The sequence below is a fragment of the Anastrepha obliqua genome, chromosome 5 (genome assembly GCF_027943255.1).
Source record: "Anastrepha obliqua isolate idAnaObli1 chromosome 5, idAnaObli1_1.0, whole genome shotgun sequence".
Classification (NCBI taxonomy): Eukaryota; Metazoa; Arthropoda; class Insecta; order Diptera; family Tephritidae; genus Anastrepha; species Anastrepha obliqua.
The window spans coordinates 86,840,002-86,856,825 of record NC_072896.1 but is presented as its reverse complement, the minus strand read 5'-3'; the positions used below and the strand labels follow the sequence as shown (position 1 = coordinate 86,856,825).

Sequence of the window (16,824 nt, the reverse complement as noted above, 5' to 3'; positions counted from 1 at the left end):
GCAAAGGCACGGCGCATCCCAAAACTCACCAGCTGTGCTAAATGGCCGCCGAAGCGACTGCGGCTATATGATAAACTTAAACAAAACACAGTGCAGTTGGTCCAAAGAAATCAAAAGGACGTTGCATGCCAAAATGTAGCAGCTGCAGCTACTTTTCTGAGTTGCAAGTTGGTATGCGGTGCAGAAAAAATTAGCGAGGAAAAGGGACAGGAGAGTGACTTCACTTGTCCGATTTTGCATAAGCAGCAGCCAAACATTTAGTTAGCGTAGAATTTAAATTCTATTTTGTTTTTCTTTAAGATAAGTTACTACTTTTTTATTTATTTTTTTATTTTTTTGGTGTTTTTTGTTTGCTTGAAAACTCATTATGCAACGGAAATAGTGATGGTTTGGAAAGCTACTACAAAAGTCCAACAGCTTTGGCAGTTCGTTGAAATGATGAGTTTTTAAATTATTTTCCCTGTCTTTTTCCTGTTTTCTTAGCTGTCCGAAAGTTTTAAATTTAAATATATCGCTTTATTGTTTCTGTAATCACAGCCGAGCGCTGCCTAGAGTTTCTGAAGATTACTTCAAATTGAGGACGAAATATCGACGATTAAAGAAACGCAATAAATAAAAATAAAATTTATTACAATAAATAAACATTTATTGCAGCATAGTGTACCTCGTTTTTTACAATTAAAACGCACAATCACCATTTCCCATAAAGAATATTTGCCAAAGCAATTAAAATGCAAATTCCATAAAATGCGAATTGCTATAATAATGGGTAGTCGAAAAAGTCTTTTCGTATTTCTAATCAAACTTCAGCTCATTTTTTTTTTATATTTATAATGAACTTTATTAAATCAAATATGTACCATTTTGGTCGACCACCTTTTGCCATTTTTCTACTAGAGACATTATTCCATCAGTGTAAAACTTTTGTGGTTTCTCGGCGAAAAACTGCGACAAGTAATTTTCACAGGCTTCTCTTGAAGCCAACTTTACTCCATTAAGGGAGTTCTGCATTGACCGAAACAAATGGTAGTCCGATGGTGCAAGGTCAGCGCTATATGGAGGATGCATCAAATCTTCCCAACCAAGCTCTCCCAGTTTTTGCCGAGTCATGAAAGGTGTGTGTGGCCTAGCGTTGTCCTAATGGAAGACAACGCTCTTTCTGCTGATCAGTTCTGGCCATTTTCTTTTCGATTGCTTGCTTCAATCTCATCAGTTGTTGACAGTAAAGTGTAGAATCAATCGTTCGAGCAGGCTGGAGCAGCTCATAGTGGATGATTCCTTTCCAATCCCACCAAACACACAGCATATCTTTTCGTGGCGTCAATCCTGGCTTTGCGACCAATTGTTGAGCTTCACCACCCTTGCACCATGATCTTTTTCGCACATTATTGTCGTATTTGATCCACTTTTCGTCTCCTGTTACCATTCGCTTCACAAATGGTTCGATTTCATTTCGTTTCAGCAAAGAATCGCAGATGTTAATTCGGTCCATTCAATTTTTCACAGACAATTCATGTGGTACCCAAACATCGAGCTTCTTTTTGTAACCAGCCTTTTTGAAATGGTTCAAAACGGTTTGATGATGAATGTTTAGTGCCTTGGCGATGTCATGGCAGCTTATATGACGGTCCTGGTCAATCTTTTCCATAATTTCATCGACTTTTTCAACGATAGGTCGACCGGAGCGAGGTGCATCTTTCACATCGAAATTTCCAGAACGGAAGCGAGCGAACCATTGTTGTGCTACCCGAACTGATACAGCATCGTCTCCGTAAACTTCACAAATTTCATTGGTGGCTTGAGTGGCATTCTTCCCTTTCTTATACAAAAATTTCAAAATATAGCGAATTTCTTCATTATTTTCACTCATTTTTCAACAGCTATAACTTTTTTTCAACTTCTCCGAATTTAACTTTTTTTGGTTAAATGAAGCTTAAAATTTCACCTTTCTAACACCTATGGTATGACACAATGTGATTGGTAGCACTGGAGATAGATGACTCCAACGACATCTATTGGCAAAATACGAAAAGACTTTTTCGACTACCCAATATTTCAATGCCAATTTTTTAATAAATATTATTGTTACTCAATTCGAATTTTGGGACAAACATCTACTGCTCATACGGTTTAAAATCTGATCGCTCGATTCGATAGGACTAGGTCAACCCGAGATCGGAAATCACCTGACCGGTCGCAAAAAGGCCGGTTAGTGGAGAATGCCCAAGATATATGGAATAGTGTTGAGGAAGTTCTACGAACACCAATTTGCAGTTGTTGATGATTTTTTGCGGTCTTATCAAAGAACTTTAACCAAAGACTTAAAAATGTTGCCATGCAAAGTTCAAATGGTTCAACAGCTGGTCTCAGCCGACCGCTAATTCCAACATAGAGTACTGCTAGAGGTTGTTACAGGTGATTAACAAACTGATTGCTTCTATCAAGAACTTTACGTTAAGCGATTAGGTGATAAGATTTCCACCTCTCTTGGCATATAAAATAACAGAGGACGTTATTATGGACAATCAGCGATCCTCAAGTACTCCATGACACACATCTTCATTTACAAAAAGTGGTCATATTATGCGGTGCTTATTCAGAACATTGGATTGATTCATACTTTATTATTGTAGATATAATAGTGGAAATGAGGTAACTTTCACTGATAAATGGCACCAGATAATTTATGATAAGTATTTAGCACCATAACTAAATAATTTAGAGTAGGAAGGTAAGTGATAAAATGAAGCCACCTCTAGAATTTTACAAGTCAATGAGGTCACTGATTAAACGCAGCATGAAATAACGGGGTAGAAATCGATCCTGTGGGTAGATTAGCCATTTAATTAGGTGAATTGAGGCGGTTGAAATGTTTTCCGCTATATCTGCTTAATGTGCCATATCTCACAATGTAAACAATGGCTTGGACTATATATATATATTAGGGCGGGTCGATTTAAAGTCGATCTGAAAATCGTATTCTAGGGATCAAAATAAGAAACTTTGCCAAAGGAACAATACCTCTAAAACGAATTCTGATGTCCCCCAATTTGGGTCGAACGAAAAATCCCACTTTGACCCATTTAGAGTGCTCCAATCGAGTTCAAATGTATGACCGACCCCCACTAACTTTGGACGGCCGATCCACCCATGCCAGTGGCACACCCCCTGGAACTTCCCTGGGGGGTTCCCCATACAATCATTTCAAAATATCACCATTTTTGGCCTTTACATGAGAAAAGAAACTAAAAAGTTCGACCAAATTGGGGGACATCAGAATTCGTTTTAGAAGTATGGTTCCTTTGGCAAAGTTTCTTATTTTGATCCCTAGAATATGATTTTCACAGAGCAATGGGCGACCACAAATCGACCCGGCCTAATATACATATATGTTTATATTGGATGGGAGGGAAAGTTCTGCCGAACATGATTTCATTTATAAAAATATGTGTTTAACATTGATCAATTATATCTGTTCTGTTATTTGTAACCTGTCGATTCTTGTTTTGTAGAAGTTCTCGCCCTTAGAGTTAAAATAGTCAGCAATTCCTTAGAAATAATATGCTTTGAACAGACTTCAACTTTTTCCCATTAGATAATTTTGAAGAGATCTGAACAGATAAAAATCAGTTGATGCAATGTCAGGTGGATACGGTGGGTGACTAAGGACTTCACATCCCAAAGCATTCACTTTTTGTTGTATCACCACTTCTATTTCTATTTTATCACCAACACTATTCCTTTTCTGCACATAGCTGCTTTTCTTTCGTAGCAGCATTCAAATTATCCAGCTGATTGCAGTGCAGATACGCGTTGATGGTTTTTCTCTGTTTCAGCAACTCGTAATACACTGGACCTTTCCTGTCTCACCACAAACAAAGCAGTACTTTTCGTTGATGGATACTTGGTTTTCGCACTGGTGCTGATGATGTTTTCTTTTAATACTCTCGTAAAGAATCCACTTTTCATCTCTAGTAATCAGGTTGTCCAAAAACGGCTCCACATTGTGTCTAATCAGATGCGATGGAGACATTCTTATATATATATATATAAATATAATTGGCGCATACACCCTTTTTGGGTGTTTGGGCGAGCTCCTCCTTCTATTTGTGGTATGTGTCTTAATGTTGTTACACAAACAGACACAGACAAATTATTTTCCGTTAATTCATGGAGAACCCAAACGCTTTGCTTTAACACAAACCCAAGATATTCAATGTGATCTCCGACAATTGTATGATGAATGCCAAACTCTTCTGGAATTTCTCGACTCGTTAAATGTGGATTACTTTCCGACATGCATCGCAAAACATCATTATCGAACTTGGATGGTTGTAGACAGATCGATCTTTTTCTTGGAGGCTCAGATCTCCAAAACGAAACTGGTGCGTTGCCTCCTTTTTGGAATGCGTACAAAATGCAGTATCGTAAATGCACTTTAGTAGACATGTTTTGCGCTTTAGATATCACAAGTAAATGATGAACGGTAAAAAAGGACTCCTTTTATTTTATACCGCAGGCAAAAAAAAATGCCCCATGACTCACTAGCCACTAGCAGCAGCAAAGGAAATCGACCTTAAAAAGTTTAATTTCCTAAAGTTGTGGAATTTTCCAAATTTTAGTGATTTTTAATTTTTCTTAGGCAGTAAGCTATAGTTGGTTTGGTTGAATGAAGTGGTGATTCACCAAGAATCCAATTAGTGCTTAAGCACCATTTTGCTGCCACATCCTCGCAATCAACAAGTTATGCGGTTAATGCCTCACAACTATATCCACTCTGTGCGATTGAGCGACACAGTTTATCCGCTTTTTGGCTTCTTTCAATGCTCTGATGCCCTAGGACCCAGATTAAGGTAACGTAATAGTTTTCACTCAAAGCGGTAAGGCTATTCCTACTTTGTTCCACCAGTATGGAGGTTGTTGTAACCAAATCCAGTGCCTGGATTTCAGCTTGACTTTCCGAAAAAATAGCCATATTGTCCTTAAGAGAGACTTCTGCGCTAAGTAACCTACAAATTTGTTATATTGCCAGTACTTCCGCCTATGAGAATATATTATATACCAGCTCCAACACCACGTAGATAGGATGCAGACTGTATTGTCGAGGTAGTTTAGTAAAAGTCCTTTGTTTCATTCCTCTTGAGATGGAAAGTGGCAAAATTCCTATTGAATGTCACCATTGGGATGATGTAATCAGTCCTCGCCGATGTGAACTGTGTTTGTTGCAATAATAGACTGGCATGGCCATAAGTTTTTTCCTTCAGGTACTAAGCTGTACTTTTTAAAAAAATAATTAATATTCCATAAAAATAAATGCAAAACAAAAAATATTCACACTTGATGAAAATGTTGAGGTGCTATAGTTTTCTCACGCACATGAGATGACCGCACACAAAATTCATGATTGATTATTTTTATGTTCACTTGCATTCGGTTATAACTGTCGGCGAAATGAGGTGAAACAAGTTTGTAAAATTTTTACTTGATAAAATATTTTCCTAACATTTTTTACTGTAAGAAAAAGCAAGACAATGAAGCAGCTTTGAATGACTTTTGGAAAGAGAAAGCTCTTGTAGCAAGCCCCATCGAAACACTTATCAAGCAACAATTCTTGAAGTGAAACTTCTTATGCGTCGATGGACGAGTGAGATGGGAGAGTAAAATTTCAAGACCATGCAACGTTTTGGGCATTTTCGTTCCGCGAGAGAGAAAAAAGATATAACGTAGATGAAAAGGAGAGTGAGAGCTTACCTTATATATATCTTAGATACACTTTAGGCTATTTTTCCTGAGTTTATCCTTGTGGTTGCTAATTTCTAGTAGAAATAGAGTAGACTATCACTGCCTACTTTTCGGCGCTTGTTGTTTGGTGCACACTTGTAGGAAATATATTTTTAGTGCCTACTTTTTGGCGTTGTATTTCCTTGATGCCTACTGTTTAGGGCGTTTTTTGGTACCAAATTTGTTTGGCGTTTTTTTGGTGCCTCTTTTTTGGCGCTTATTTCTGCTTCCTGGTAAGTGCTTGTGCCTACTATAAAGTGCCATCCATTCCGGCGGCGGACTTATTGGTATTGCCTTGCAGTAATTTGAGCCGTTGCTGCGGTCCTGGAATCGCTGCGTTTGTGCGGGTGATAAACGATCGCAGTTGTGCGTGTTGTTGTCACGGTTTGGTCCGGCGTTTATCAACACCGGTGGACCCTTCTCCGTTTTTTGTAAATTTTGTCTATTTGTATTCTCTGCAAATGTTGTGAATTTATTTAGATAGATATTCTTTCTCTCTCTCTCTCTCTCTTATTCTCTCTCCGGTCTCTCCGTCTTTCTTTGACTGCCTTGAAAGTTTCACTTCTGTTATGTGTGCTACGCTACACGCACTTTTTTTATAAATTCTGGTCATTCAATAAAATTTGGTAAAGCGGGGCGCAAGCTATAGAATTAGCACTGAGAATTTGAGCAAAATTTGAGTAAATGTGAAGAGAATAATAAATTTACACGATCGGCCGTTTCCGAAAGATTTAACTAAACTACGTCATTTATTTGAAAAAATAGTAAATATTTTTTTGGAATTTTTTATATATAATATTTTTATTTTTTATAATATTTATAGTTCACATCAAACATTTATTCCGTGACGTAACTACAATTGAATTGCTTTTCTTCTCAATCACATGATCCCAATTAATTATTTACTTAAATATTTTCCCACCTGTTGTCCGCTGTCAGTGCTGCCTTTGCTCATTATCCACCAGCGCTGCAGTTAATTGAATATCCTTTTGACCGCAGGTAATAAATAGACTAAAACAAATTTACCAACACATTTTCACTTACACTTGAGGGAATTGGGGTAAACAAAAGCGCACATTAAAGAGCGAAAATTGGCCCATAGGCGAATTTAGACTAATAGACAATTATGTGCGTTAATGTAAAATATGGCACGCGTTGCGTTAAAATGCCAAATTAGTTGAGGTAATAAAATTTTTGCTCAGTAAGGGTGGACGGTGAACAGCAAACACAAAGCGCGCTGAATTAGGTGGGAGGTTTAATATATACAATTTTGTAGAACTAGGTAAATTATTTATGCAACTAAAACATTTTTTATATAACTAGCCACACTTTGAATTCGAAATAATTGTGTTATAGAAGTGTAATAATGTAACTACGGTACTCGTAATAAAGAATTAGCTAACAAAAAAAACTAGTAGAATTAGATTGGATTGCATTGGTTGCCGCCCTGCACAGGGTGTGGCCTCCCTACCCAAGTCAACTGTATCATTGTAATGATAAGCGATCCGGTTAATATTAATTAAATAATTAAATAATATAAATGAAGTGGTTTTGTACTTTTTACTTTTATTACTAAAAAACTTTTTTTTGTGCTTACATCCAACGAAAAGTCGCCTTTTGCATATATGTATATGCAGGAAGTACATACTTAAAACTAAGGTTACTTCAGGTGTCAAATTGGTGAGCCCTTAAATTTACTTCCTGCAGCTCTTATCTGTTCTCTGATTTCTCTATAAAATAACGCCGCATCAACATTAGCGCTGAACACTGCGCAGATGTCAAAATAGATGCAATATCACTAACACACCAGCTCTTCAATGTGTACAGGTGGATGGTCCCAAAAAATGTTACATTTCTTGATCCTCCTACTTTGCCTTTTTTAATATTTACTTGGTGAGATTTGGTTTAGTGGAAGCGAAGTTATTTCGTCTAAAGTGTCAGTATGTTTCTGTCATCGGTACAAAAATGACTTTCGAACAAAGAGCTAATATCAAATTTTGTTTTAAAATCGTTGAAACGTTTACCGTAACATTTGAATTGAGGAAAAAAATTTATGGCGATGATTGTCTATCTCGTGCCAGAGTTCGTGAGTGATGGTTGTGAGGACATGAATGACAATGAACATATAAACCGAAAACTCCATCGAAATTGTTCGTAAATTTATCAAAAATGAACCAAAATCATTGTTGAAATTCATGGAATCGGAATTAAATATCTCCAAAACATCGATTTATCACATTTTTACTGATCATTTAGGCTTACGAAAGGTCTGTGCATGTTTCACTCCGCACAAGTTAACTGAGGACCAAAATTTGCTCAGAATTCAGTATTCGAAAGACCTCATTAAAGAGGTGAGAAAAGACGAGAACTTCCTTTAAGACATTGCAACTGGTGATAAAACGTGGTGTTTCCAACATGAACCTAAAACTAAGCGTCAAAGTACCGAATGGAGGGCCCCAGAGGAGCCACCACCCAAAAAATCGCATTTGTAGAAGTCAAGAATCAAGTCGATGCTCATTTGTTTTTATGATTCCAAGGGAATTGTCCACAAGGAGTTCATGCCAACAGACCAAACCGTCAATGCAATTTTCTATACTGGCGTTTTGAAGCGCTTGTTGCATCGAATACGTCGAATTCGCCCTCAATACCGCGAAGAAGGAAGATGGCGCTTATTGCATGATAATGCACCATCTCATCGATCCACTCTTGTGACTGATTTTTGACTAGAAATCACGGTCAATCAATTCCTGTGACTTCTACCTATTCGGAAAATTGAATATGGCCATGAAAAGAAAACGTTTTGCGTTCGTAGAGGCCATTCCAAAACGCTTGTGCCGACTTCCTGAAAGACATTCGGGTCAACGAGATGAAACGCTCTTTTGAAAGGCTTTTAGATCGCGCAAAATAATATATCGAGGCCAGAGGGGACTATTTATAATAAATAAACTCAAAGTTATCAGAACAAAGCTCCTGTTGTTTCCGTTTTAGCTCAGTCTTGTTTATTTTGGACTTCACCCGATAAAATGGTAGATCTTGAAAGTATAAATAAATTTTTTTTAAATATTTCGGCACTTCGAATCACGAATGCTAGCATAAATTTTTCTTGCCCCCCTACCAATTGATATAAAATTTAGTTTTTCATGAGTAGCTCAGTCCGACGTCCATGAATGCTCTGATCACAGATCAATCGCAATTTTACTCTATTTTTCGAAGGTATTCGAATTAGTTATGCATAGCCAGTTGATCACTTTTCTTTCTAAGAACTCTCTTTTACACAAACGGCAATCCAGCCTTCGGGAAAGATATATTTGTATAACTGCGCTTATTGACGTTGTCAAAGATATTCGTGGGACCATTGACGAAGAAAAGTCACTTCTTTACCCTACTTGGCCACATAGAGGCTTTCGACTTAGTTGACCACAGTAACTTATAAGCAAAACTCAACAAAATTTTTTGGGATTTTCCCCACTCGAATACAGTTAGTAGCCGCTTTTGTAAAAAGTAGAATACATGCTGTCTTTAGTGGGCCACTGATGTCATCTGTTTTAGAATTGCACAGCTGAGCTCCGGAAGGTTTCGTGGACCACTTCAATTTTCTTTGTACATCTACGGCTTAACAGCAATCTTGACAGAAATGCATTGCCACTTATGTGCATATAATGTCCAGATTTATCGATTTGCAAATTCAACTATCAACCCCAAGATGTTCCAATTGCTTGTTAGCTCCAGAAAGCCCCCCAATACTTGAAGCTTTCCAAAAATCGTAATTGGCGGCATTGCTACCAATTATGTACATACGGCTAAAAATGTATTAATCGTTTTCACCCAAAGATTAACTTAGGTAGTCATGTAAATTTAGCCGTAGGTGAATTGTACGGAATGCTTCCCGCGCTCTGGACTACGCAATACTTTACTCCTCCATGCATGCCCATCCTCGCCTGAGTACCTCGCCCTCAAAATAATTGCCAAGAAGTGAGAGAGATTCTCTTAACTTCTCGCTGCTAAACATAGAACACGAAGAAAGATAGTTCTTGGTACAGGTGACTCGACTTTGGAATTCTCTTCCCCAAAATTTGGTATCTAGAACTAGTGCGACACATTTATATACATATATCGATTAAGTACAAGTCTTTACATTTCAATACTAGTTTGATTGAAAATATTCGGTAATGCTTGATTGCTTACACATTGATTGCTTTAATTTAAAATGTTCATTTTCAAAGTAACTCTCGATATTTTTAATGTGCTGAAAAGCTACATAGTCATTTTTTGCAAATTGTTTCAAGCCCGCAACAAGTTTTAAAGCCTCATCATATCGTCCCCTTAGTATTAAAATAGCCTTTAAATTTTTTGATGTTTTGAGAAAATGAATTTCAGACTTTTTGTCGAAAGTAGCTCTCACTCAAATCTCGTTGTGTCTGTAAATATTTATTATTTTTTGACTGACGTTTTGACCCACTTTGTGGAACTTCTTCTTCTTCTTAATTGGCGCGATAACCGCTTACGCGATTTTGGCCGAGTTTAACAAAGCGCGCCAGTCGTTTCTTTCTCGTGCTAACCGGCGCCAATTGGACACACCAAGTGAAGTCAAGTCCTTCTCCACGTGATCTTTCCAATGCAGAGGAGGCCTTCCTCTTCCTCTACTACCACCAGCTGGTACCGCATCGAATACTTTCAAAGCCGGAGCGTTTGTATCCATTCGGACGACATGACCCAGCCAACGTAGCCGCTGGATCTTTATTCGCTGCGCTATGTCTATGTCGTCGTAAAGCTCATACAGCTCATCGTTCCATCGTCTGCGATATTCGCCGTTGCCAACGTGCAAAGGTCCAAAAATCTTACGCAGAATCTTTCTCTCGAACACTCCAAGCGTCGCTTCATCGGATGTTGTCATCGTCCAAGCTTCTGCGCCATACGTCAGGACGGGCATGATGAGAGTCTTGTAGAGTGTTAGTTTTGTTCGTCGAGAGAGGACTTTACTGCTCAGTTGCCTACTTAGTCCAAAGTAGCACTTGTTGGCAAGAGAGATTCTACGTTGGATTTCAAGGCTGACATTGTTATCGGTGTTAATGCTGGTTCCTAAATAAACGAAGTCTTTTACAACCTCGAAATTATAACTGTCTACAGTGACGTGGGTGCCGATACGCGAGTGCGCCGACTGTTTGTTTGAAGACAGGAGGTACTTCGTTTTGTCCTCGTTCACCACCAAACCCATTCGCTTTGCCTCTTTATCCAGTTTGGAGAAGGCAGAACTAACAGCGCGGTTGTTAAGGCCGATGATATCGATATCATCGGCATACGCCAACAATTGTACGCTCTTATAAAATATTGTGCCTGAGCGATTAAGTTCTGCGGCTCGTACGATGCTCTCCAACATCAGGTTAAAGAAGTCACACGACAGCGAGTCACCCTGTCTGAAACCTCGTTTGGTATCAAACGGCTCGGAGAGGTCCTTCCCAATTCTGACGGCGCTACTGGTGTTGAGCAACGTCATCTTACATAGCCGTATTAGTTTTGCGGGGATACCAAATTCAGACATCGCGGCATACAGGTAACTCCTTTCCGTACTGTCGAATGCAGCTTTGAAGTCGACGAAAAGGTGGTGTGTGTCGATTCTCCTTTCATGGGTCTTTTCCAAGATTTGGCGTATTGTGAATATTTGGTCAATGGTAGACTTTCCAGGTCTGAAGCCACACTGATAAGGTCCAATCAGTTGGTTGACGGTGGGCTTCAGCCTTTCACACAATACGCTTGCTAGAACCTTATAGGCGATATTTAGAAGACTAATCCCGCGGTAATTGGCACAAATTGCAGGGTCGCCCTTCTTATGGATTGGGCAGAGCACACTTAAATTCCAATCGGCAGGCATGCTTTCATCCGACCATATTCTGCATAGGAGCCGATGCATGCACCTTACCAGCTCCTCGCCGCCATGTTTGAATAGCTCAGCCGGCAGTCCGTCGGCGCCCGCGGCTTTGTTGTTCTTTAGCCGTGATATTGCTATTCTCACCTCGTCATGATCGGGTAACGGAACTACAGTTCCGTCGTCATCGATTGGGGTATCGGGATCTTCACATTCTCTACGACATGCGCAGCTGTCACTGTTTAACAGGTTCGAGAAGTGTTCCCTCCATAATTTAAGATTGCTCTGTACGTCAGTCACCAGATCGCCGTCTTTGTTCTTACAGGAAAACGCCCCGGTCTTAAAACCTTCTGTAAGCCGCCGAACTTTCTGGTAGAATTTTCGGGCGTTGTTCCTGTTGGCCAGCATCTCAAGCTCCTCGCACTCACGTATTTCGGCCTCTCGTTTCTTCTGTCGGATAATACGTCTCTCTTCCTTTCTCAGCTCTCTGTAGCGATCCCACATGGCTCGCGTTGCGCCCGATCGCAGCGTAGCTCTATAGGCGGCATCCTTTCTTTCTGCGGCAGCATGACATTCCTCGTCGTACCAATTGTTTTTTCGGGCTCGCCGGAATCCGATTTCTTCTTCGGCGGCGGTACGTAGAGAACGAGAAATGTTGCTCCATTGCTCGTGCATGCCGGTTTGTTGGGAAGTGCTCTCTGAGAGCAGGAGTGAGAGTCGAGTGGCGAATCTTCTGGCTGTCTGTTGTGATTGCAGCTTTTCGATGTCGAACATTCTTTGCGTAGGTAGATGTACGTTTTTTGCTGCACAGAGGCGAGTGCGCAGTTTGGCTGCAACAAAGTAATGATCCGAGTCAATGTTGGGTCCTCGGATCGTACGTACATCTAATACACTAGAAGCGTGTCTTCCATCTATCACAACATGATCGATCTGGTTTCGCGTTTTTCGATCAGGGGACAGCCAGGTAGCTTGGTGGATTTTTTTATGCTGGAATCTGGTGCTGCAGACTACCATGTTTCGGGCCCCGGCGAAGTCGATCAGCCTCTGTCCGTTACCGGATGTTTCGTTGTGCAGGCTGAATTTTCCGACTGTGGGACCGAAAATTCCTTCCTTGCCCACCCTGGCGTTGAAGTCGCCAAGCACGATTTTTATGTCGTGGCGGGGGCAGTGCTCATACGAACGCTCCAAGCGCTCATAGAAGGAATCCTTGGTTGCATCGTCCTTCTCTTCCGTCGGGGCGTGGGCGCAAATTAGCGAGATGTTAAAAAAACGTGCTTTGATGCGGATTATTGCGAGACGCTCGTCCACCGGAGTGAACGACAGTACTTGGCGACGAAGTCTCTCTCCCACAACAAATCCGACACCGAATTTGCGCTCCTTTACATGGCAGCTGTAGTAGACGTCGCAAGGTCCTATGTTTTTCTTGCCTTGCCCCGTCCATCGCATCTCTTGGATGGCAGTGATGTCAGCCTTTGCTCTTACGAGGACATCAACCAGCCGGGCAGAGGCACCTTCCCCATTAAGGGACCGGACATTCCAGGTGCATGCCCTCAAATCGTATTCCTTATTTCGTTTGCAGGGGTCGTCATCAGTGTTGGAAGTTCTCATCCGAGGCTTTGTTGCTGTTTTCATTGGGGGGGATTTTTAAGTGGCGGGTCCCAAACCCAGCGCACAACCAGCTATGCTGGGATGCTTCGCCTTCTCACGTTAGCTCACTCCCGAACGGGTGTTCGAAAGCTAACCAGAGGATACGTGGGCTAATCCCGGACGTTGTGAGCTGCTTGAACCATATGTAGAAGAATCGTCCTGGCCACTCCCAAGTGAATGGCGATCAGTAACTTTCCCCACTTGCGTGGACTTCTACACATGGAACCATCCATTTGTGGAACTAGAATTTGACAAAATGTTGACCACATATAAAATCGACGATGGAGAATCCAAAAATTCAATAAAAAAATAATAGCCTATGAGCACATAGGCTATTGTTATACTAAGGGGACGATATGATGTTATAGGCTCACTTATTTCTTCTGAAAATTCATCTTCTGAATCACTTATGTCCATAGTATCATCTTGTTGGTCAAATTGAATTTCTATATTGTTGTCCTCAGTGAAAACATTTTGATCCATTTGGAGAAAACCTTCCAAATCATTTGCCAAGTCTAGTCCTTCCTAAAGCCTAGTATAGATTACCAGTGGAATATCATCTTCAGAATCAAAATCTGGAACATCGTCATAAGTTTCCAAAAATCCTGCTTTATGGAAGCAATTTCGGACGGTTGTGGCTTCCACTTTATCCCAAAATGCTTTGACGAAATACACAGCTTCTAGTACATTAATCGATTTTGAAAGCTCTGAGGCTGAACTTGTATTGTCAATTTTAGATAGCAAGTGTTTTAAAACTAAGCTTCTATACAAAGTTTTAAAATTTTGGATTATACCTTGATCAAGGGGTTGGCTAACTGCCGTTGTATTTGGCGGTAAGAAAATAATTTTTATGTTGGTTAAGTTTAATTCCTTTGGGTGAGAAGCCGCGTTATCTAAAAACAAGATAATTTTTCGATTCTGGGCTTTCATTCTTCGATTGAACTGCTGCAGCCATTCACTCATTACTTCTCGAGTCATCCATTCTTTTTTATTAGACTTCCAATCCACTAGCAGTTTTGCGATTCGAACATGTTTAAAAGATCGAGGACGGGCTGCTTTACCTTTAACCAAAAGCAGCTCCTTATCTCCAGCCATGTTAGCACAGAACAAAATTGTGAGTCTTTCCTTTGATAGTGTACCGCCCACGCATTTTTCGGATTTAAGAGCTAGGGTTTTGTCAGGTAAGGCACGAAAAAAAAGCTCACTTTCGTCTGCGTTGTAAATGCCTTGAGGCTTGTAACCAGTCAACAGAGATGGCAGTTTTGTCCTAAACTGTTCGACACCATCCTGGTTTACATCTGCAGCTTCACCAGATACGCATTTGAAAGCAACATTATTCCTTATTCGCCATTTGTTTAACCATCCATCTGAAGCATTAAAATTAGGTACACCAAGTTTGCCTGCAATTTCCACTGCCTTTGCTTTCAAAATGGGACCAGAAATCGGAATGTTTTGACTTCTAGCCTTAGCGAACCAATTAAAACACATCTTGTCTATTTCAGAGCCGCCTTCTTTAAGAAAGCTTCGCTTTTGATGAACATTAACTCCAGACTCCCATTTAGAACGAATTTTTTCTTTATTTTTATTGATTTCAGCAGCTTGTGTTTTGCCAATATTCAACCTTTCAAAGCAAAAGAAACGTGTACCTACCATTAAATTTTTGGGCTCTCTATACTTTACCTTTTTGCAATTCCATGTACTGATAATTTATCTTTTTCGAAAACATTAATAATTTCCATTTTTTCTTTAATAGAAACTACCTTATTTTTCGGCGCCATATTATTACGAACTTTGAACGCAACCATTCGCATGCAACTGACTTAACAAACTGAATGGAAAACTACTCTTAATTTAAAACACAGGGCCTGAATGTGTGCATACATGTTAAAAGGGGAATCACCTGTTTCATTTTTATAATGAACAACAAAGCTTGCTTGTGATATTTTTGAATTTTGTCCGTTTATGAGAAATTTTTATATGAAAATGGTTTGAAATACTTCGTCCGCGTCCGGATATTAGAGTGTCCGTTTATTAGGATGATATTTGTATGAAAAAATGAATGAAAAACCTGTGTGGCCAAAATTTGTCCGGTTATAAGGACTGTCCGTAATGGGTAATTTCACTGTTTACACAAATATCAAAAAAATATAGACCACTTTTTATTAAAACCATTTAAATATTTTAAATAGGCAGCCAGAAACCCCTACAAAATTTCGAAAATTAAAGAAAAAAAATATTTATTTCAGGATTTTTTATTTTTTTATTATAATTGGAAGCGTTGTTTACCTACTTTGGCAGAGGTTAACTTAAAAAAAAAATATACCGGCCTGATTTTTTGGCCAAAGAACAAATTTAGAGGGTGTAATCAAAGAAAAAACTAATTCGTCTGTTGCTCTGCTTCATCGCTTCATCTTAGCATTGTCGTTATATAGAGGTTGTAGCTTGCTTTTCTTTGTTGTGGTTACTGCTATTGTTGTGATATTTGTTTCTAGCGCACAATTGAGCTTTGAAGTTGCAGTGCCAAACATTTTCCTAATAAGTATAATGAAAGAAAATTTAGTTTTTTTGGCACTCTAATAGCGGTCGCCGTAGCCGAATGGGTTGGTGCGTGACTACCATTCGCAATTTACAGAGAGAACGTCGGTTCGAATCTCGGTGAAACACCAAAATTAATAAGAACATTTTTCTAATAGCGGTCGCCCGTCTGCAGGCAATGGTAAACCTCCGAGTGCATTTCTACCATGAAAAAGCTCCTCATAAAAACTATCTGCCTTTCGGAGTTGGCTTAAAACTGTAGGGAGGGACCCCTTTGTGAAACAACATCAAGATGCAGGTCACAAATACAGGGAGAAGGTTGGCCAAATACCCAAAAAGTGTTTTTGCGCCAATTTTATGCATATATACTTATATATAATATATATATGTATATAAGGTACAGTGTACCAGAAACTTACTATCGTCCTTCTTGAACATATTTTCTCTGTAGATTTTAATGTTTTAAGGCTAACGCAGTAATTCAGCAAATATCTTCATGTGTCTTTTATTGCCTGTAATTTTGTATAAAGCGTTTTTCAGTAAAAGCGCTTCAACTTTCTTTTGAATAAAACACAAACGGTTTGACTTTTTTAACAAAATTTTTTTTTATTATCGAGTTTGAACATATACATTTAATTCGATTTCTTTTGCATGACCACCGCGTGCACGTTTTACGAAGTCGAATCGTTGAACCCAATTTTCGACCACTCTTTTGCATAAATCGGCCGAAATTCCAGCAATTTCGCGTTCAATATTGGCTCTGAGCTCACAAATCGTCGCCGGCTTGTTACTGTAGACCAATGACTTCACATAACCCCAAGGAAAATAGTCTAGAGGCGTCAAATCACACGAGTGCGGCGGCCATTCGACCTGTCCATTTCTGGAAATAATGCGCTCATCGAACTTACTCTTCAACAAATCAATTGTAGCGTGTGCTGTGTGGCTTGTGGCCCCGTCCTGTTGAAACCACATGTCGTCTAAGTCCATACCATTCAATT

General features: G+C 39.5%; 1 protein-coding gene across 1 annotated transcript; it reads right to left on the bottom strand.

Moving 5' to 3' along the window:
- Window positions 1-14,298: 14,298 nt before the first annotated feature.
- Window positions 14,299-15,102, bottom strand: LOC129248863 (tigger transposable element-derived protein 4-like). The gene is made up of 3 exons (XM_054888474.1): window positions 14,972-15,102; window positions 14,488-14,912; window positions 14,299-14,432 (listed from the first exon to the last, which is right to left on the bottom strand). The coding sequence occupies exons 1-3, from the start codon at window positions 15,100-15,102 to the stop codon at window positions 14,299-14,301; spliced, it is 690 nt and encodes a 229-aa protein (XP_054744449.1).
- Between the last annotated feature and the right edge of the window lie 1,722 nt (window positions 15,103-16,824).